Source organism: Varroa jacobsoni, unplaced genomic scaffold, assembly GCF_002532875.2.
Source record: "Varroa jacobsoni isolate VJ856 unplaced genomic scaffold, vjacob_1.0 scaffold_1200, whole genome shotgun sequence".
Classification (NCBI taxonomy): Eukaryota; Metazoa; Arthropoda; class Arachnida; order Mesostigmata; family Varroidae; genus Varroa; species Varroa jacobsoni.
This window is the reverse complement of record NW_019214102.1, coordinates 82336-105617: the sequence shown is the minus strand read 5'-3', so window position 1 is coordinate 105617 and position 23282 is coordinate 82336. Positions and strand designations below refer to the sequence as shown.

General features: G+C 42.4%; 1 protein-coding gene across 2 annotated transcripts in view; it reads left to right on the top strand.

Annotated features, from left to right (window-relative positions):
- The window catches only part of p130CAS (Serine_rich_CAS and FAT-like_CAS_C domain-containing protein p130CAS), a 108748-nt gene that overhangs the window by 3375 nt on the left and 82091 nt on the right, over positions 1–23282 (top strand). For both annotated transcript variants that reach the window (XM_022845853.2, XM_022845847.2), the window contains exon 2: positions 5100–5140. In XM_022845853.2, coding sequence (XP_022701588.1) covers positions 5100–5140 — 41 coding nt within the window. The remainder of the gene's footprint in view (positions 1–5099; positions 5141–23282) is intronic.

Below are 23282 nucleotides of genomic sequence, written 5' to 3'. Positions count from 1 at the left end.
TACCAATGTTCAGCTGTTCAGGCAGCCCTCGTTGACCTAAAGTATTCTTCAATAGATTCCTTTACTGGCTTTTTGCCTTTGTTCCTACAACAGGCTCTAGCTAGCACGGATCGAGACTGCTAGCACGGCATGACTATTGTCGTCCATACCATCGTTACCATGTCATGTTTTTCTCATTAGAGAACAACACGAACTTACGAATTATGTTAGACCGCTGCCCTAGCCTCAGCGACTTTTCGTACTGCTGCTAGCGAATTTCGCTCACCGCGACACGTTACGACCGACATTGTTACCCCGCCCCGCTACACGTTATGATCTATTTTTAGCTTGTGTGCTCTCAAAACCGCGGGAGTGGCTGTGGCAAAGACAGCCACTTTATCTATCAACCTCCAGCCAGACAACGGCGAGCGTCAGTTTGTCATTCCATTAACGGCTACTTACGGCCATTTGGTATCGGCGGTGACAAGGCTGCGAGTTCAGCGATGGCGTCACTTGATCCTCGGCGACCTTTGTCTTTTCACCAACAACAAACGTTTGCTCGTCGTGAACAGTTCCGCTTGCAGCCATCGCTGGAAGAATCTATGCAGGTATCGCGCAAGTGTTTCTGATGATCGCTGAGCAGGCGGCTGAAAGAGCCCGTATTGAATAACGACCCTTTCTCCGTCCGTTCATCGGTGGACGCGGAGTGGCCGGACCAAATTGAGAACCAAGATAAAACTTCCAATGAAAAGGCACCTAAAGGTATTGTGATAATGGACGCATCGCGCAGTTTAACTCTGGCATCGAATGACAGTTGCGTTTTTGCTTGTTCAAGGAATCGAATTGTTGACGCTCCTGGGTAGCGTCGACAGCAGCTGCCGACGCTATTGCATTCTTCCTGTTCCATTTTATCGGCGTAACAATATGCGACGGCTTTCAGTGGACTTGACAGCGAGCTCGATGAAGGTATTGGAGATGAGTAGTTTTCGAGCTAGCAGTCGGTCGTACCTGGTTATTTGTTTGCATGACCAAAAGAGCTAAGTAAGGTGTTGAGATGCCATGTGTATGATATAAGGCCTTCACAATATTGAGATAATTTCGAATATTTCGAAATTAACGACACCAAAGGCTGCTGTGTGCAGGCAAAAACGTCCCTCTCTGTTTTTGTAGATATATTGCTTATGGAATTATCGGTTGAGATGCTCGAAATAACAGCAAATAATAAAATTATGTATTGTCCTGAATTGAAACAATGTACGATAGACTTGGATGCGAGTCTACTGTTTGTGACAATGTACAGACACACAAATATACACACGTAGATATATACGTACATACAACTTCGAATAGCACACTAGAAGTGCACTCTTTGGTCAGCTCTACGTTGTTCTTTACAGTAGGAAACTAAAAGGCCATCAGCGTTCCAAGAGGCCCTAAAGTTTCTCAGGTAACGCTGAAATGTAAAGAAGAATGACGAATGCTTGCTACATCCTTCTTAATCTTTATCTGAGCTATTTCCTTCAACTCTCGTAAGCCGATGTTTTGCCGCTACTTGTAACGAACCATTTCTTGTCGCAGATCGAAGTTTCCGCTAGCAAACCCTTTCTAATAGATACTTCAAATAGAAGCATTGCTCTTCCGAAGATATTTTACAGCACGTAACGACCGGTTCTTTTTTCCCTTGTAGCTGAGCTCGTCTCTGATAAGTGATCTTTTTGTGTAATTGTGAGATACATTCTGTTGGGAAAGAATAATTCTCAATATGGTACAGAAAAAACAGATGAAGAACATCAACAGCGCTTTGAGCGATCAATCGATAGACATGTTCTGCTTGCGTTCAAAAGAAAGAAAATGACGATAGAATCTTCAAGAGTCTCATTCATCAAGTGCACCTCGTAGTAAAAGTAATATAATTTCTAATACGTAATATATTTTACTGTACGTCTTACAGTCTGTTCTACAATACACAAATGAGCTCAGTCATAGTATACTTAGATTAGATATGCGGAATTAAAAGACGTCACTTTTCGTAGAGCCTTGAAGAACAAACTAATGTAAGTTAAAGTTATCTTCCTTAGGAAATACATGCACTGACATTGACCAACACTGAAAAACATTTATACAGTGAGACTCATCCGATGTTTCTTTATTGATTTGATTATTTCAGTTTCCTCAAAAAGAAAAGCTCATGTGAGAATATTTCTAATAAAAGAATACTTCGTGGTTTAACCTACGAAAGGATATCGTTCTATCAATTTTTTCGATCATAAATAGAACCTTTACATTTCATGTTCGATATCCCTCAGCACACCCTTTACGCGCAAATAGCAGTTGATAATTATAACAAGAGCCTATTACGCTTTAACCCTATCCAAAAACCAATACGATATAAGGATTGTCCTTAGAAAAAGGTTGCGTCAAAAAAAACATTCAGACTTTATGAATAGTTATGATTGGCAAGTAAAAGGCGTATGCGCAAACGGAGGATATCCTTGTCAACGCCTCGCTTTCCCTGATAACTTTAGATTTCTCCAAACTTAAGTATAGCCTCGAAGAGATGAGAAACTGTAGAGCCACTATCAAAATGGCTGCAAGAGCAGAATCTATATAAATGGGGTTTCGAAGTGTCAATGCACGAAACAAGTTGGTTCCGGTGGCTGAGCTTGCCTGCAGGAGACTTCGCGGCAACGCTGACGAAGACCGTAACGGGACGACAGAAGGACGCCCAACATAGCGCGGATGACAGCGGCAGTTTCTTGATCATCATGTAAATTTCCTACGCGTGACACTTCGAGCCACCTATTCTCTTTGACGGTTAGGTTGCCTTAGTTGTCAGCTATGCAACTGTAACAGGCGAGACGAACAGAAGTTGACTGGTGTTTTCATCGAAACGCTCCTGGACCAACGAATCGGATGTTCTCGACGTTATCCATTCTTCAGCTCGAAGGAGCTCTTGGATGCGTTCCTTAATGATATGCTCTGGCAGTTAGTGAGTTATAGACCACAAGGATAATGTCCACCATGTTCAGTATCCGCCGGCTGAGGCTAAGGCCAGGCGCCAAACGGCCTAGGGCCATATTGATAGACAACTTAAATGAACCCATCCGTTTGTTGTCCGCATGACACAATGGTCTTTTAATACATACGAAATCAAGTCACTGGGAGACCCATAAAAAATGTTGGGCTCATTGTTGAACGAGCGCGTCCGTTGTGGGACAAAACATACCCACAGCTTCGTCGCTCTCAAAGGAAGGTGGAACGAAAACTTCGTATGCGATGCTTAAGGAAAGTAAGGTGTGGAAAAATTGCCCGTACTCTTTTTACCTGTCGACGTTCTTTCTTATGCTGATTTCTATGCCTTTAAAGAACACTACTAGAAATGATTGTATGTGTATTGTAACGTAAAGTTTGTACGTTCATCCGAAACAACTAAAATATCCAAACGTACGTTTACATCCAAATTAACGTAACCTCTATAAGCCAATCACGCATCCAATAAGACTAACTCAACGTATAACTTCGACATGCTGCTACTGTCACTTATCTGTGCAGTCGTTGCCTCACTGGCAACAATCAGGACCAAGTATACAGAGAGCTATTAACACATACCCACACGTCGGCATCAGTAGCCGACATTGTCTAGCGCGATTATCCGTCTTCGTACGCCAACTGCATCTGGATCTATACAAGATATTCGCTGCGTGTTTTGTTGCTCTTTCGCTTGCATTCTCCGTTCTTGCTTTCAGTCGCAGGTGCCTGCCACCGCCGCCGCCGCCACCACCACCACCGCACAACACGGCAATAACACAATGGGGCAAAGCAGACGATAAAGAAAAAGAAGAGTCAATGAGTTGAATTTGCATTCGAAAAGCTGTAGCTATCAGCCTCTTGCTACAAGAGCCTATATTGCCATCACATAGGACAAGGCACGTCGCAAAGACCTGCCTCACGTTTGCCCCAACATCGGCTGGTAGCTTGACGGGACCAAGAGTACGTATTGAGACACGAAATGCAAAGGGGGAGTTCAGGCAAATTCAGACTTTAATGTTGCTTCTCGATCATACCCTTAATTTCGCCAGTTGCTCCAAAACGTCTAGCTACCCCGATGGCGTAGAAGGGGATTCTTGTGACGGAGCTACCGAATGCGTGTCCCCTTAGGAAATAATCGGTGGGAAACCAGAAGAGGAACCCAAAGCAACACATAGTAAAAGGGCGAGACTGAGAACGAGCCATAGATACATGCAAGAGTTAAGTTCAAATTAAATCTCAGTTAATACTTCCGTATCAGGGTAATCTTGTAAATTGCTAAAGCCATTTTAGACTTTTTATTTATATTTTTTGTATTTGGTTTGTCTTCCCGACTTTATTCCACCTCTCACGTGGGTCAATGGCGAGTGGTCCTGGTAGAGATATAGGTTCAACCGTCCAGACTGAGTCGCATAGTCAGCTCACTTGAAATAGCCTTAGTCCTGGTGATATACGTACGTAAAAACGTACGTAAAAAACGTTGCTTAAGCATTTTTCAGCAACTTAGAAAAGGATATATACAATGCCGCATAGTATTGCGGCCAAATGCACGCTAATTACTATGATATCTATTCTAGCATTCTACTATTTCGTACGCTCAGGTGTGATAGGCACATCGAGACAACATGAACGATGCTTAATGTCGCTTTGCTAGCGTCGTTTGGATCCTGAAAACGTCAGAAATGTTCTTCAAAAATGGATCTTTGTATATATCTAAATAGTATCCAAGGTGAATTTTTGCTTTTTCCAATTCATTACGCAAATTAATCGAGCCGGCCGATAAAAAAAATCGCGCTATACACGGTTTCATTCGGCTTCAGGCAACTCTTAAATGACGTCGATCTAACCGGCTGTCGGCAGATGTTTAGCCGACGTATGTAGGCCAAATTAATTTTCGGCAGACGTCCAAGAGAAATGCACGCAATAGAAGTACGTTTCCTGATCGGACGGAACGACCCACAGACACCATTGAGAGTAGTGCATATGGTACATATATGGAGTAGATAACACTGATGTTAGCTTCACTGTCAATGAACATCGCTTAGTTTCTATACACAGGTCTAACCTATCTTTACTGAAAATTCCGTTTTCAGAGGTAATGGCGGCGGCAGACGGCGACTCGTCGATACCACAGGTAAGTCAGCTTCACGTTATGAGACGCCAACATGGGTACTGCTTAGGCAGATACTGTCATGAGAAGCCTGTTTTTACGGTGGTAGAGGCGAGTATATAACGGCTGGTATAAAAATATACGCATAGAAGATGAAAAACTAAATTAAGAGGAAACAAATGACAGATATTAAATTAATTATTAATCGGCTTTTTACTTACAAGCTTGGTAAAATTTCATCTTTTTGAACTATATGTCTAATGCATTAACTCTTTCCATTCAGCCTGTCGTCCCACGTACAACGTTCGCTATAGTGGGTAGTAAACACCCGCGAGTACCTATTCGAATTTGGCGTTAGTCGATCATGAGATCAACGTGACATTAAGCCTATTTACTACTGCTACAGCCTTCTGCTTGCTTTTGCTTTCCCCGTCGAATTTGTCTGCAGACGCCACTCTGTTATTTCCCTATTGAGAGCAGTAGAGACAGATTCGGACATTACCGACTGAAAACAACCCTTGTTCGACTACCACTCAAAGCTACTGTAGCCGAAAGAGTGCAGGCAACAAAATTTTCAACGGAGACAGGCACAAATCAGTCTTTGGCCCTTTGCTGATCTGCTCAAGGTTCTCGATCAGCTTAGTTCGTCACAGTCATTGAATGATTTATAGAGGAATTTCGTTAGAAATGGTTGCGTCGTGGGCAATGACGTTGTTTGTAAGAGCATCGAATGGTAAAACATCCCTGCGGTGTTGGAGACAAATACACAGCTCGGGCAAGTACATCGAACCAGATGTCTATCGTCCACCAAACCGGGCTAAGTGGGCTCGCACGATACTGCGAAATATAATGCATTAAATAGATATGGACTGACAAACGTGAAATCAATTTAAATCGACAGCTAAACGTCGTTACAATACGACTGTGAGAAGATACCTGAGGTCTTCCATTAGAAATTTCCGTGGATTGAAATAGTCGATGGTTAAAAAAAACCTTTAGATATATGTAGATATATTAAAAAACGTGTTTTCTTTGCTGCTAGAAGAGACATGTGTCATTATTAGATAATTGCTGTTTACGCCTTTATTTTCCGAAGTTGTTTATTTGGGTAAAACCTTTGTCAGCGGAAAGAAGTACCGATACTTGATGTATCGGCCTGAGTCTCTAGATGTATACGGTATCTGACCGGACTCAGCATTCTGACGCTCTCAAAGCTGTGTTCTTTGCTCGAGTTAGGATGATCGATTCGAAACGTTTTTTGTGTAAGATATAGTCGGTGGATTTCTAAAATTGTATTTCATTGGTTAGTTTAGGGAAGATGTTTTCTATAGCAGGCATCACGAGAACAAACATAGCTTTTTATCTGAGGAACTTCAGAGATATGTACTCTGATACATGCGTCATTACAACGTCCGATATATCAACAAAGACGTATGGCGATCTGCACAGACTTTAGAGATACAACAAGCGCATACCTTTTTGCTCGACTAGACAATTTGTTGTTTGTGTTTAAATCAATGGAGAGTAATCCTATTATATTTCGTTCAAACAATGCTAATTTGATATATATTCTCTTGAGTTGAAATGCGGGAATATGATGATGCTAAAACGACCACCTCTACCCATATCCAGAAAAACTAAGGCCTACATTAGATTCCCATATCGACGAAATAGATATAGCCACAAAGCTACTGTTTCCGCATATCGGTAATTATAATCCAGTATGAAGCAAAGTGGCTTTTTTCAAAAATGGAATTATTAAAAATAATGCACCCGCGAACTCAACGAATTTCAATCAATGTTGATTGGCTTCTAAAAAAAAATTACTCCCTTTCCTTAATACCAACTTCCACTACCACTGGTATAGCCCATCTGCACTGAAATAGATGCTAATCTGACGCGTAAAATGTCTGGCCAGACGCCCTAGATTATAGAATCGAAACGACGTTATTTAAGATCAGTAAGCGAACCTCTCTTTGACCTATAAGCATTGAACAAGCAGAGCTTGATGATAGGTTTCCTCCTATTCGTTTAGCCGACCTATGAGATTTTCTGTTTTTTCCCTGTGACAACAAACAGTGTGCCGACCGAAGCTGCTATCTCATGCAATGGGTCTTCAAAACTGCACAAATAAACCCATCTTCCTGTGTCCCTATGTTCTCCCCAGTACCGGTGCCGCTTGCCCTGCTGCGGGCAGGCAAACACATTGGCTGCAGTGTATCGCATTATGTTGCACTGATACAACACTACCAGTAGCGCCAACGATCGGTCATGGGGGCTTCCCAGCTGTCAACTGTTCACGGTGTAATAAATAGAAAGCATAATATAACGACATGATGCAAGCGCGGCACGAGAAGGAGAGATTCCGTTCCTACTATACAGAACTGCCTATCGGATTATCGCCGTATAAAGCCCCTCCCCATACTAAGCGTATTGAAGTATAGTACAACATACAGGCTATTGTGGAACGAATGAAAACGTATCAACGGGAGTTTGCGTATCGAGTTTGTGGGTGTGGCCATGTACGTACTCATTAGCTTGTCTTCACTTTGTGAATGAAAGGATGATGACTGTTGGATGACGCCTACGCCACAATAGTGATGGCGCAATATGGCGCAAGCCGACATATTTTTGTCCCATTGAACTACTTGTGAAGTTTGCTATTGGCAGATATTTCCGGCCAAATGATAAGCTAACGATAATCGAAGAAGTGAAATATGTCTATAAGCAACGCAAACGCTCATGCAAAAGTGTGGATTAGATCATTCATATGAAGAGCGGTAAACTTCATCCACGACAAAATCGACTCTAGATCGAATCAGGCAGCGATAAGTGATGAGCGTCTGGGTTTTGCTGATCTTGTTTGTGTCAATTTTTCCATCTACGATGCTTGCACTTAGCTCAGAAAAATAGTGGACTGTGTATCTCGGAACACAAACGATAAAAGTAATGAAGCTTTCTTTTCCATCAGTTAACTGCTTCGAGCAACTGGTCCTCTGAGTATGGCGTTCAGTCTGCCCGTTCCTTGTATTCGTGTGATTTTTGAAACGAGTTTAAATATATATATATATATATTGATTAGTTATATCATTCGTAGTGATTATATAGTTCACACGTAAGGTCTGTATTGTGCGTGCGTACCTCTAGCCTTGCGTTGCGAGGCGACGACCCTCAGCCTTCGTCTGTACTTGCTTCATTCAATTTCTCGTTAGAAAAACAGCCTGTTTTCGTACAAATGATTACTAAGCGTATATAAGCCAGTATTTTGAAGCGCAATGTAACAGCCAGCTAAAACAAACCGTAGTCATTATAGTTGTTGTTTCGGATAAACTGAGATCTCTCCCTGAGTATCGAAGTGTTTATCGTAGCTTGTTAACTCCAGTGGCTGTCAAAATGACCACTGCCATTATTAAAAGCTACGACGCAAACACTCTTCCTTCAATTGCGTCCATCCACTGTTAAATTGAGGCCAAAGGCGATGCGTTAAGGCGGCTTCATCATGCTTTTCATGTATAGCGCTATAGTTGTCAATCGAAATTCAGACGCACGGTGACGGCCCATACAGCCTGCAGATCCGCCAGCTCATATTTTCAGTGGGAACAACAACGACAATCCTATTAGGAATGCTACGTTCCAAGAGCTTGAAGCTCCATATAGGTACGTTAGGATCGTTAAACGCATCGAGCCATTGGCCGGGGAGTAGACGCCAACAGCCGACTCGCTTCGGCGAGAGCGTGCGTGTGATATAATTTTTTTTAATACTACTGGTTTCTGATCGGCCTATGCCCGATGCTTACTAAACGCGCTGCCTGATGCTCGGATCATAAAAGTTATAATACCAATTGAATGGGCTCATTGTCTATCTCTTTCTCTTTCCGTTTGGACGTCCGAACTAGATTTGTAGTCCAACGGCAATTGTATTGGAAAAAAATATTTGGGAAACCCCAAAGTTTGTCAGCTCTTACGAGCTCTGTCATGGGCCGGCATTCAGCAGGAAGGGCAAACGAGGTCATGCTAAAACGTGCGCCTGTCACACCGACAGAAAAGTTCAGGGAGCAGCTGTAGGCAAACAGGCAGGCCACCTTCGCGAAGCCGAGAGACCCGGCCCGCAATCCAACTTGTTCGGTCATGCTCATGATGATGTTCATTTTAGGACACAGAACAGCTAAGGAAACAATGGAATAATCAGAGTCCGTGCAGGAAGGAAGGCATGCGGAGCGAAATTATTGGTCCGCTGCGTACAATATGTCTGTATTATGCAGCTGATGTAGCTCCGCATAGAAGCTATCTGTACTGTTATATATATATACACCTGGCTGACTTGGCGCTGTCATAATTCCGAAATATTAGCTAAGCCTAATGGCGCACCAAATTCGCCAACACCCAGCAAACTTCAGATTTGGACCTTGATGGTGTTCTATCCTGCACATTTGTATGACTTAAAGAAAATGTGATTTTGATTTGTAGACCAACAAAAGAGTGCTTCAAACAAAGTTCATTAGTAACCAGCTTGTACTGGCTGTTGAGGGATAATGATGGCCGTTAGTGCTTTCATAAAATAGACATTTACCTTCCTACCTCTGGTCCTAAGCACACGTCTCCGCCTTCCATCAAGTAGAGTATATGTCGTGCTTAACGTGCGCGTGCTGGTAGACCTCCACGACATGAATGTTGATCATTTTCGTAGCTGAAGCCGGCCTCTCATGTAAACATACGCACTCTACATCCTCCCGTTCACTCGGTATGGGAGGGTTGTTGCTACTAATAAATGCAGTAGATTAGACCTGGATTTAGAGAAGGAAAGCGTACCGCTTTCCGAGTAACGCTGGAGTTAATTCAAATAGAAATCAATTTCAAGGGCGTGCTTTGAATAGCGAGTTTTATATGGACACATATGATCGTAAAGTATAATGGTTGCAAGACAGTCCTTGGTTGGAACTAATCTCCATACCACATTATGCCATACGACCTTCCTTTACGATGCATTATTAGTGTATCGTTATGGCCGGCATGCTAACAAGCTTCACGACTGGGCTCGTTGTCTTCTAATATCTGTGTTTCCGGTTAGAGTGAGTTTGACGATAACATTTCGATTTCAGTGAGCTCCATGGCCACCACCAAGACATATCGGAACGAACTCACGCAAAAGGCAAACACTGAGTTTTTTGTGGGAATCAGTCGGGGTTTTGTTGGCGTCGTCATTTAGTAGTTCTGGGAACGGGTGGGCGCAATAACAGAAAAAGACAGTGAGGAAGGGAACAGGAGTGACGAATGAACGAACGATAGCTGATACAGCTCTAGCTAAACTATCAAGCCGTCGGTTAGCATATGCGGATAGGTTCCCTTAATGACATGGAATGGTACAAAAAGACATTCCCGTGCCAACACACCGCAAAAAAGTGAACATATACGATATGGCTAATCTGCGTATTTGAACTGGCTGAGCCCCTTCAATTTGTTCGTTTCAGCTGGGGGAGCTCGGAGCTCATGATCATCAGACGCCCTCAGAGGCATCAAAAAGCGTTGCCTCTCTGGGACGCTAACGATGACCGTATTCACCATCAACGCAGTGGGTAGATAGACTCAAGCGAAAAAGCAAATTTCCCCATAGAGACACTACTGAACATGATACTCCAAACTAATAATAACTAACCGAGCCAACAATTCGCATATGCAAAACAATTAAACAGGGTACTCTTCCCGCATTGTCTGATGACGTTCTCTGCTATCAGCGAAGGCAAAGCGTAGATGTAGAGTTAGTGTTACTTTCTGTGCTGCAAATAGCCAGCACCGTGAGTTCCTCTATCGAATGCAACTCATCGATATGAAATCGAGACAGATCAAGTGGTCCCTGTCAAAAAAATGTATTAAGACGGGACCAGGCGGTCGTGTCTGTTGCGAGATGTGAAATAGACAAGAAATTGGGCTGGGATACAAGAACTTTGCTCTTGCCCACATGTAATGTTCTACGCGCGCACTACGAATGTCGTCAGCGGTGAGACGCTGGCGGAAGTGCCAAGGATCGAGGAGAAGGTTTGGCAAAATCTTCCCTAGGGACCTAAAACACCTAATAATAAGATAATAGGTTTTCCCTATTACCGTCACTCGTAAAGTGGCAAGGAACATTTGTCGTTTTCGTTGCTGCATCGTATTCATCCGTGAGGAGAAAACTGAAATTAGGGATGTATCTCTTCGCTGGAATAGCCTTCTAAATAATTCTGGATAACAACGTTATGCAGAACCACGTTAAGTGAGGTACAAGATAGTAAATATAGCTAGTTTTAGCTATGTGTTCTTCCTCATTTTCTACTTAACTATTAATAGAATCGGAATTATCAGTCAATGGATAAGTATCAACAGATAAAATTCCTTCTGCCTTTTACAATTACAGTATACAATCCAAACCTTACTGCAAACCTGTAGAATTCCTGTGTGTACGATGCCCTGTCGACGTTTTTCGTTAGCGTTAGACTTGGCTACCCGCAAACTTTAGGTAACATTATAGCTGGAGCTCGGCGCCCCTGAAGCTTTACGTTTTCGTCTGCCTGCTTGCAGCTCGGAGCTCGCAGCCGTGAAAATTAGAATCATTTGGAAGTAAGTCGTGGTCAGGCGGTAAAGCCCGAAAGGACAGGGCAGCATTAAGACCTAAAGAATGAGAAGGTGCCCAGCAGTTCTCACATAACGCGGAACTGACATGATCTGCGTTTGAGATGTAGTAGGACCATTGCGAAGACTAGGTTTTCCCATAGACGCTCAGCTTTCCCAAAGGGATTAATTCCGGTTCTACATTCCTTGACAACAATAGCAGCAGAGGCTGCCATCCCTTCGTATTAGATATAAAGAATGATAATTGTGGTCTTTGGAAAGGTCCTTGCCTCTCAGCATACTTCACTTTGACGCACAGTCAGAAAAGCCAGTCTATCCATATCTTCACGGTTGTTTGGAAACCAATTGCTCCAGCGCCTTGACCCTCTACGGTAGGGATCCCTGTTTCCCGGGAGCGCCTTCTGATGCTTTCTTCGGTCCACTGTGCTCCGCAGTGGCAGCAGAAGCATTGTTAGGCACGTCCTCCTGTTCTTTTTGAGAGGAGTGCACGTTTCGAGTCATCTTTTTTACAGCAAGCCTGACATCGATTCCAACCACGTAATTCAGCTGACGACGTTCGCCCAACAACAACTCGTAAATCAACTGCTACTTCAAACTAGAAGCATCGACTGTTGTTGACGGGCAGAAGATACAAGGCTTCGAGTCTGCCGCAAAGAAGGTAGGCAAAATCAATAATAAAAGCTATTGTGATACATAAAGGATGACACCGTCAATGTATGATACTGAGAGCGGTGAGGTTGGCTTCTCCGTCAGCGTGTATGTATTTGTATTTGGACAGTAGCATGCTTACCTGTGGTACGTCATATATGAACATTCGTAGAGACAATGTAAGAGCTGAGTCGGGTTTTCGCACCCGCCATTCGCCTAGTCGAAGTTACACTGCCGCCCAAGGTACACAAGTACGCGACTGTTTGAAATTTGACTACATCAAAGATAGTGCAGTATTAGTTCGGCTTGTAACGTTAGAATTGGGGGTTTTTGCAAGTATAGGACGGCCCAATGTGGTTCTAGCATACTTGGGGCTCGGTGCCGCAGACGCTCTTTATATAGCAAGGCTACACAATTCAGAATAGACAGTTCGACAGAAGGAGCAAAGCAGCAGTTTTAGCATTACATTCTAGAAGGCCATCCCCTGATATTGGTTTCCGACACCGGTTGCTTCTTTCTTCGCTGTGGCTTGCCCTGGCGGGAACCATGTGCAGGGTAGTTCAAGCGGTACCCGTTACGCTGGCCGGTCACGGCAAGAGGGCGTGGCCGCAAAAGGCGCTGTGCAAATCTGCGTAAGACTTAGATATTGAAATTGATGTTGCGACGCCAGTCGCATTTACCTTTCTTGGACCTTTTTTCCACCTAATTCTGTTTAACGTGAAAACTGTTCCAGAAATGAGGTTTGGTTGAACTTTCCTGCAGCGAACAGAAAACGCTCCTGCGAGAAAAACGTTTTGCCCAAACCTGTAGTAAGCGGAACATCCAGTAGTAAGCAAAATCAGCGAAGTTGGTCTGTGCGTCATGAGTATTCGAATGAACAAAGATCGCCCTTTTTGCAACGTACATGATGTGCCCAACGCACAATTTCGCGAGGAAAATACCATCCCTGGTGTAATAACGGGAGGCTGTGTGGATCGGGTGAGACTAAAATGAAGCGCCGCTTTTGCATCAGACCCATTGAAGGGGGTTTCTTATTGAGGGCATGTGCGGGTCAGCGTAGTGATATGCTAACTTTTATCAGATGTATACAGCATAATTCTTCTCGTTTCTAGAGCCTTACGATTGCGACAACGCCTATATGACACGTGTGGTTAGATGGGGAAAATCTAGATCGTATTTCTAGCAAAGCTAACGGGGCACATATGGATATTATATGTTCGATATATACGCGAAAAACTAGACGACATCGGAAATACCCGGTGTTCAGTGCCCTTAGTTACGATGTCAGATACATTGATTGAAGGACATCGACTTAGGATTGTAAGTTGCAATTTTGGTTGGAATAGATATTCTACCCTTTAATTAAAACAGTATGCTATTTAACTAAAATGACGAGCCACAATCAAGCTTTTTTAATAGACGAGTTGACAGATTATGATAGAAATTCAGGAGAAATAAGTAAGTAAATCGTCTAACTGACAAATTTTTTTGACGGGACGATCGAGTGTACAAAAGCTATCTAGGTCAGTAAAAATAGTAAGTAATAAAAACATGTAAAGGTATTCGAACGGAGTATCTACTAATAGAAGATTAACTAACTTACGAGCATTACAGAACCCGTGAAAACAAAGCGAGGGAATAAACAATAACTTACTTTCCCCTAAGAATAATTTGCCCTCTTATGAAAACTGTAGTAAAGTTTCGAAAAGTAGAGTTTCGATAAGGAAACTCCACAAGTGAGTGAATAAAAGTATAGAATTTTACCACAGGTTATTTGAATTCATGTGAATCTATATACGATGCTATAATAAATTCTCTAAACTCGACCCCTCCCCCACTCAGTGAGTTACCTTTGAAAATACAAATTTAAACTTATGTTATTTCTACTCAGAGTTCCGCGTACAATGAATTCTTTTTAATGACATGTTGCCCACAATATTTTACGTTAGAACTTTCAGAGTTCGTCAGGTGGTGGAAGTTACCTTATATAATGAAAAACGCTGTTCAGAACAACAAGAGGAGTATAGGTCGGAGTTTTTTTTTATACATACGTTGGTAGGTTCGTCTTCATGTAATAGCAATCGCTTTCGAGCATAGACTGTCATCTCGTGTTGTAAATTTCACAAGCAAACACATTCCTACTGCTTCATGTCACAGCTCATACTTCTCTGCTTGGTAGCTGCAACACTTTCAGGTTTCTTTATGACAGCAAAGCCATTTTGGATAAAACTATTTGCGACAAAAACCATGGTTTTGTTAGTTCTTGGCCACATAGGAAATAACATTTGAAATGAAACATTGTTCCCTTTAGCTAGAGTGGCACCCTTCGGACGATTGTTGACTTAATATAACAGTTACGGCTGACAAGCTCTAAGCATCGTACGAAATTTCTATTGTCCTGACAATTTGACGTTTGTTACTTAGTCTTTGCATAGTATGTACCCACCTCCATTACAACGAGGATCAGAGTCAGAAACAGCGGCTTGCTGAGTACTTTTCAGAATGTCGATATTGGCTTAACAGTGATTGCCCTATCTTTTGTCCTCTAGCAGCCTAAATCTGTCGCTGTACAGCTGCCAGGTCCATTACCCCCGTGGGGGTGTTTAAACGTATTTGGTACGTTGAGCAGGCCTAGTTATAGAATGCCTTGTACACTTTAACAACTAGGTCTAAGCGACACAAGACAAGGCTAGGAAGGCAGGTAGGCTTGTCATTCGTATCGTTTGTAAAGTAAATCGGTCGATCTAGCTCCGACAAGATTGAAGATGATATTCGGTGCTACTGCGCGGAACGCAATTAGGTATATTTAAGAGTGACGGGAATGTGTGTTAAACTGTACCTATTGCTACTTATCGTTAAGTGAGCTCGATTAGGTGTACATTAGTGGATAGTACAGTGGGATTTATTAACGAGTCGTGATATTATGGGGGTGGCAATCCCCAATAGTATATGAACCAGACATGTAATACTGGTCAAGTGGCCGTGAGTGGAGGCAGAGCTTGTCTCAATGCACGATTCTAAATTAGTAAACTATTTGAGGTGGACAACCTACAGGTTAGCTAAAATTAGCTCCGATTATCCGTGTATATATATTACAAGCGAATCCAGTAGACTCTGAACTTGAACGCCTTTCGAACTAGTTAACTTAGAATGATGGTTCTTTTTTGTATACGGTTTTTTCTTGAAGCTAACGGATTATCATTTTGACAGCAGGTGGCAGTATGGTTGCGCCACAGCTAGCAGTGAAATGAAGCGAAGTTGATTATTTTCATTATTACAGTTCCTTGAAGCAGACATTGACACCTCACCATTGCGTAGCTTTCAAGTGTTCTAAGGTGCTTAAGCACGAATCAGCCAATGTCGACCATAACCTTCAGAGCAATCCGTGTAGCGCTATGGGCTCCATCAGCGACTCAATCGAAGCTATTCACGCAATGACGGAACAGACAACAAACTTAGCGCGCTTGTTTCTTCTTGATTGTAGCGCAGGATTAACACGAGAATGTATTGCTGCTCCAAGAGGAGGCCTGTACACCAATGGCATTCTAGGGGGAAGTTGCAGGAAGGATAGCGTTTTAGGAGTCTTGTTCAGTACGAGCCACTTATCGTGGCGGGACCCTTGGTCCCCACCAGTGATGGGCTAGGTGGGCTCCAGGACATTGGGACCTGCTCATTCGCAGTGAACGGTTAGAACGCAATGCAGTAGCTATACACCCTGTACGGAGCAAGCTTATGTATACATAAATTGTCCCTTCTACAAATAGTGAACAATGTAGGTTGCATAGTGGAGCTGCAAGCTAGCTTGGATACCCAATAGAAAGTGTTGTAGTTGGTGCGAACAGTCAGACTCGCGATGGGGCGTCGAGTCGACACTGTTTCATCTGTTACCATATAGGTGGCGTTCTGTTTGGCAGAACGTTTGTCTTGATATATCTACAGCGATTAATATTATTAACGGTAGCCATATGTCACTACGATTATGGGAAGTGGCTGGCGACTGTGGTAGCTAAAACGGTGCCCCGTTTTAGTCAAACACGGACCGATCGTGATTCTGTGTTTACAGGACCGACTGGAGTAGGAGGTGATTTCGGGCATAGCAAAGTACATTTTGTCATATTACTATTATTTTAATGGCCATAAAAATTCATTTTTATTTTTTTTTTATGTAATTTATCAGCACGTTATTACAGAGTTTAATGTCTTGTCAAAGCAGGAACTTTTCAGCCCTTCTTGCTTAACGGACTCGTTTGACAAAATGCTGCCACTGAATCCTTTAGTGGTGGTCCGATTCGCAAAAGATGAGCCATTTTAATGTTCGAAAGGGCCTCGTGCCATTATCGGCTTCTTCCGATGAGTTGAGACCACAAACAAACATGACAATTTGCTACGGCATTAGGTACCGCCCAGTTTCACATAAGATGTCTTGGATGAACATGTATTTTCTATGAAAGTATATTTTTCCTTTTATTCTATCGTCATTCCGTATTTCACTCCTACTATCCAGGTGAACTCATTAAGTTCTTTGCCCTTGTCCAAGCTAACGCTTCGATCACCTTTCTTCAGTGACGTCGAGTGTCGTATCATATTATGCTCTCTGAAGATCACTGGTAAGTAGGCTAAATCCGGCAAGCCTTGTACTTTATCCCATCGTCTTAGGATTGCCGTTTCTGTGGTTCGTTCGACTGATATAATAAACTGGTTTTTATGCTCTACTCGTTGTTAAAAAAGAAGAACGAGGCGCACCGGCCTCGAGAAGGAGGCTCAGGCCTGTCCTGCCTAGGTAGATGCCAGCAGAATATCCGAGAAGCACGTGTACGTTCTTTGGCGAATGCGTACCAACACATAGTGGAAAATGTGAAGTGAGAGTACGGCGCGAGACGAGTTCCCAACGAGCCATAAACGACGGACTGAGAGGGTATGGATGACTGAAAATCCTCGTGCGACTGCTGTAACTAACGGCACGCTATTTGCCCCTTATCACAGTCAAGCGTGATAGCCTTTCCGTACTTTTTGCTATAGGCGTCTTGAGCGTGTTTTTATCCTTCCTTCGTCCTAGCTAAGGCCACTTCTGGCGCACAAAGAGATTTGGTCTAAAGATTATGATTAATATTAAGACAAAAACTTCTCATAAAGAGATGGGGAGCAAATGAAAAAGCTCTAGTTTTGTTGTTGAACTAACGAAATGTGTCATTCCTTTTAGACCTTAAATTCACTGAGTTTTATTGGCCTGTCGGCCACTTTATGGGAGCACACACGCTACACAAACTCTTAAAAGATCACAAAAACACATTTATGAGCTGGAAATATACTAACAATCAAAGTTGTCGTGTGTTCGAAATTATAAATAGGCACATTTATTTCTGTTTAAATAAGAAAATGTTAAAGCAAAGCTATGTTTATACTTCGTCAAAACTCTAACATGGTATTTAAATAATTAAGCCTCTCTTTCCATCGGAAGGCCTGAAGAGTTTTTTGAACAGACTCGAATAATAGAACTAAGCATTTCAACGCTTTAGAAGTTGATGCTTGTGTAAGATCGATGTAAAAAAGTGATCCACAAGTTGCTCTTTAATTAACTCTGACTAGACCTATCATTGATCCCAGCAGCTGATAAACCCATGCTGATTGACATCGAAATAGGCCCTTGGAATAACTTTATTCCCGTTATCTTTCTAGGCGTCAGTCTGAAACGCAACGCGTACATAAAGTAATATCACGTGAAAATTTTTAACTTCGCCCACAACAACGCTTTATGCCGGATAAAGCGTATGGATGAGCTGAAGATCCTAAAGGAAAGTTCATCGTAACAACGCGACAGTACTATGCTCTAAGTATCTATACAAGTAGATCGTGGACAGACAACTCGTCACCACGCTTAACGTAAACGGTACATTACCAAAATGGATAGAGGTCCGAACGATCGTAAGATAACGTCGTTTCGTCCACTAATCTATGACGTGTTATCAACTAGTAAACTGCCTGGTTATCAAGATGCGCATAGAGACGCAACTTATTTAAGCAAATAGCGGTTATGCTCAACGGTAAGCGCCACTAAAACAGCAACGTACGTAAGTGCTTTTGGACCTGATTAGAACAACTTTTTGAAATTTATTTTAATTATATGGAAGAGGCTACAGGGAACAGTTTTAATAATGTGTCCTTCACAGGCCATCGAACAGCCATTTCTAGATAGGGACGCGTTACGAGCTTCCCGAACAGCTTGTGCTTTGCCCGGAGACCTTAATGAACCTTAATGAACTTAGTGGACTTGGAAATGTGCCGCCCACGTCGCATTAATCAAGTTGGTCAGTGTGAGATGTTTGTTTGTTGGCAAAATTAGGAAGCTTATTCCTATTATAGCCTCTCACATAACAAGATAACGTGTGCTCCGTGTGGAAATTTAAAATTAGAGAAATTTCATCCACTGAAGAACGTACTGCATAGAGCTGAAAACAAATAAGTATCGGCATCCCCCTGTTTCGAAATAGATGGAAACTCACCTCTCTGTGACCTCGCGGAAGTCGCGATGTGAATGTTTGCTTCGACTTGCTTGCGTCTTTTGAAACGGATCAATATACCTATGAAAACGTAAATGCTCATATATAAGGTAAAAACCATCTGCCTATTGAGTAATTACCATAATAATATGCTTTCGGCTCCATGTTGATCGGCTATATGTGAAATTTCGAGGCCGCCTCATTCATATGTCTCTATCTGTTTCTGAGTTTCTAGGTGCAATTGATTAGCTTGCTAAGGCTATAGTATTGTGTTATATACCTGGAAAAGAAATGCACTCAGCTGTTCGAACCTTCTAAATCCTTTACAAAGGGTTCCCTCCAGTTAACCATCAGATCTGCCAGACAAACGCTCGCCCTCTGCTGTTATTCTGTTTACTACAATCTTCACAGACATGATAAGATTGATAAATAGAATAGATTGAACTGCGCTTTCAATAGTGGGATACGGCCATCTCTGCCGAGGAAACACGTGAGTACGTTCCGGTTGCAAAGCACATTGGCATGAGCGCCAGTATAAGAGATAAGGTATTCTACATCATAGCTTAATTCCTTTTTGTTGTTCAAAGGACAGGCACAATCTAAATACGTCTATCAACCGCCTAGCTAAAAACAGAAAAAAAAAACACATCTAAGCCAAGACAAGACAGGAGGCGCAAGGGTTGCGTTGCGCGTAAATATTTGCGAGCGGACGTTTGTGGTGTATATGAGATTTGCATAATTATAATAGTCCGATCGAAGTAGTAATTTTTAGTTGCTGGATGATTCTGTTAATCTTTCAAGTAGCAAAAACTTTGTGTTCTTGCACTAATTTGGTGTGGGCGAATATTGCTTGCCCAAACAGGGCGAACTTTTCTAAGAGGGTAAAGAACTAAACAGCTTGATCATGATCGCCATCTATCCAAGCCAAATCAGCCTAAATCTCTTTGAATCCTCGCCCTTTGTGTCTATTATCCGTAAGAATGATGAACATATCGGGTCAGCCCTGAAATGCTGTTCTCACGCGAAATTTATTTCTGCCAAAAAATATCTTCTTCTTCATGAATCACGATGTACATCGCAGCAAATGTCCTAGAATAGGAAGCTTAAGAGATAATAGCACGGCACCGAATCGGCAATACAAACAGTTACTAAATTGAGTCTGATTATAGATTAACTCTTAGAGCCGTGGCTAGGACTTGGTCAATAATCATCGAAAGCCATTTCCGTATTTCAATACATCCAGTTCCTGGTAGCATGGTACGGGTCCAATCTCTGTTGCTTCTGCCGGTTGCTCCCTGTCCCCATATAGATGGATACAAGATCTCATACAAATGCCCTTAACTATACCGCAGCTAATTGGTGCACGATGAAGCTAGCAGGTGGAAAACAAAACGTATGGTCGACTCTCTAGCAGCCTCTGGCTAGAAACTTTGAAGACACAGTTTGAAGCCACGGGCGCGAAAATCCCTAGAAAGCATCTTTCTGAACTGATTTAATGAACAACAGCTAGAAAGCACGAGGTGTAGTATGCTGTGTTTCCAAAAGGCCTTTCCTCATGCAAAGGTAACCTACTCCAAAGGAAACCTTCACCTCTCACCTCGGGTTACTAATTTCAGATGTCGACCACAAAATGAAATATGGGAAACACATTTCATACACACAAATAAATTATATGTGCTTCGTATTACAAGGGGCGTGTTAGTTAGATTTTTACTCGACTTGTATAGTCGACATACGTTGTCTATTGTTTCGATCAGTTGAACTAGCACTTACCGGAATACGCGTTGTCTGGCAAGAATACGATTCAGTGTGCACCAAGAGTCAATATTTTGCCGAGGCACATACATAGAAGGCTTCATCACTCTGGCGTATATGCGTGTATACATATGTAAAATTTTCTCGCATGCGCACCTGCTAGTAGCTACGATGCCGATAAAGGCCGACGTCAAAAACCAATATCCCTATGAAATTTTTTACGTTTGATTTTTCAGTATGGTCCAAAACGAAAAGACGCTGCGAGATGTTGAAGGTGGTATTCAAATCTATTATAAAACAGACCATAGGGTACGTTGCACTTGGATCTGTTTCTATTAACTAGTTTTTTCCGCAGAAGCAAGACCTACTTTTTCCGCCGCCCGTTGCTTTCGAAAAACTGTTCGTTTGTATAGTAAATGTCAATGGATCTCTGCAAGTGTGTCTGTACATATGCAAGAAACTTTTCATATCGTTCGAACGTGCCCGCTTCATGGTTGTGTCTATCTAGCCCCCTAGTGTACATTAACGAATGAATCATCGGCTATTCGGAATACTGTCGTTTTTATTTAGTGTGAAAGATAGCAATTTTCTCAACGCTTCTTCTGTAACCTTCCACGAGGGCTCTTATTGTCTAGTTGACCTGCTATCTATTTCACATGCGGCTGTGTTGTATTCGAATGCTCGCCCTATAACCTGCTACCTAAGTACCAGCTGCAGTCATCGTGGATTCGCCTGTCGTGGCCACGAGGTTCTCAGCTGGTCGTTAATTACCGAATTGAGTACTGTTGCTCTTTATGCGTTACTTCGGCTCCACTTAACGAACACTATACAGATCAACGTAATATTGCCGTGATATAATAATAAATAAATAATCGGATTATTTATTTATTTATCATAAGACGCGTATCCGGTACGGAAGACTTCGCGTGCATTATGAACAGTGGCATAACATCACGGTTCCTATAAAGGTATCCCTTTAGGCTACCGGAATTCTAATAAAATTGGCGGGTCTTCCACACAACAGTGATATGACTGCCTCAGAACAGTTCCGACCTTGTTTGACTCTTGAATGTTGTTGAAAGATTCTTGTAGCCGGTTATATTTCTGCTGGATCGTGTAGCTGGTTCAACACCAACCTTTACCACGTCTGCTAGCGCAACTACGCCTAGAGGCGTCCCTAGTAGACGTCGCTTTTTATCAACGGACGAAACTCATAAATAACTACAATTTTGAATTAAGATCAACTTAAGATGTTGGCGGGCGTCGCTCGGTCGTATTGGTACCCTAGAGATTGCTTTGTTAATGCAGAAAAAAGAAAATACTCAAGGAGGAGCAGTCTTTTCGGTATCGACAAAAAAGCACAACTTCTGTTGTAGCTTTCATCTACTATTATTATTATTAGGTATTTATATATTGTAATGAACTTGCCGGTTTTCAAATACATAGCCAACGCGACATCCCAGTATCAGCGTGACCATTGTCAACAGGACACTGCACCTTTCTTGTCAGAAATTAAAACAAGTAAGCACATATTATTAACACTTTCCGTCAATCTTCATTTATTCAATCGAAGTAAAGATATCAACACGTTCACAAGCTAGATATTTTTCATCTTTAAGAAGGCAAACAGTCCCGAAAGCAACGTCTGTGCCGTATAGATGTGTACTATACTATTTTGAGCAAGTATTATATGAAATATACGACTAATCCCTACAGGAGGATTTTATTGACAACTTTTTTGTTTTTGCTGAAGACAACCGAATTGAACTGTTGTTTATATCGCCTGAATCAGACAACATGGAGTCGCAACGTCCGCCGATCGTGTAACGCCGCTTCTCATAGCTTGGACAAGTAACTACTTCAGCTGATTCTCAATCGCAGACTTAGGCTAAGCTAATGTTCGTCCTTATAAATTCTCACTCCGCCCAAGATCAATAGTTTGATCGTATAGTATGATCGAACGAAGCCATGGAAGTCTGAAACAGCGGTATAAACAGCACAGAATGGCAGACTGCGCGATACGTTTGAAGTAGAGACGTGAGACGAAAGGAGAGAAGAAGGCGAAAGATCAAGACCGAAACAAGGCGATCATCAGGAATCGCCACGAAAAACTCTAAGGCATCGGCCCCCGGAAGCCTCTGCCATTTCGCTAGCTTGCTCACCTCTATCACCGCCACTGCACAGCTGTTTCGCAGTACCTTTACATTTGGATCATTCGGCACGGTACCACTGGCGCCGTCGATGGTACTGCGTCAACTCAATAACTTATCGGCGCCTTTATCCCAAGGCATCGTCGAGCCTCGGAACGATCGTACGTTCTTTTGAACTTCAAGTTTCATTTGTTTCGACAGCTCGGATTCTACGTCGCGCAGAGGTTGCGTTTGGAGGCAGCCGGGATCCAAATCTGAACAGAAATACAGATTTGGAACCCGGCTGCTTGCAAACAAAGAACAGAATACTACCGTAAGAATCTGGCACTTGTGTACAGCAGCACTTAATTTAGCATAAGTATGGCTAAAGTTCAAGTTAACCGTCCGAAGTTTGAGCGTGCCGCAATTCAATGAGACGGATTAGGCGAATCGCTTTTTCGGAAAACACAATGGCAGCAACCGAAATTAGGAAGAGTACACTCTAAGTCATTGGTCTACGAGAGCAAAATG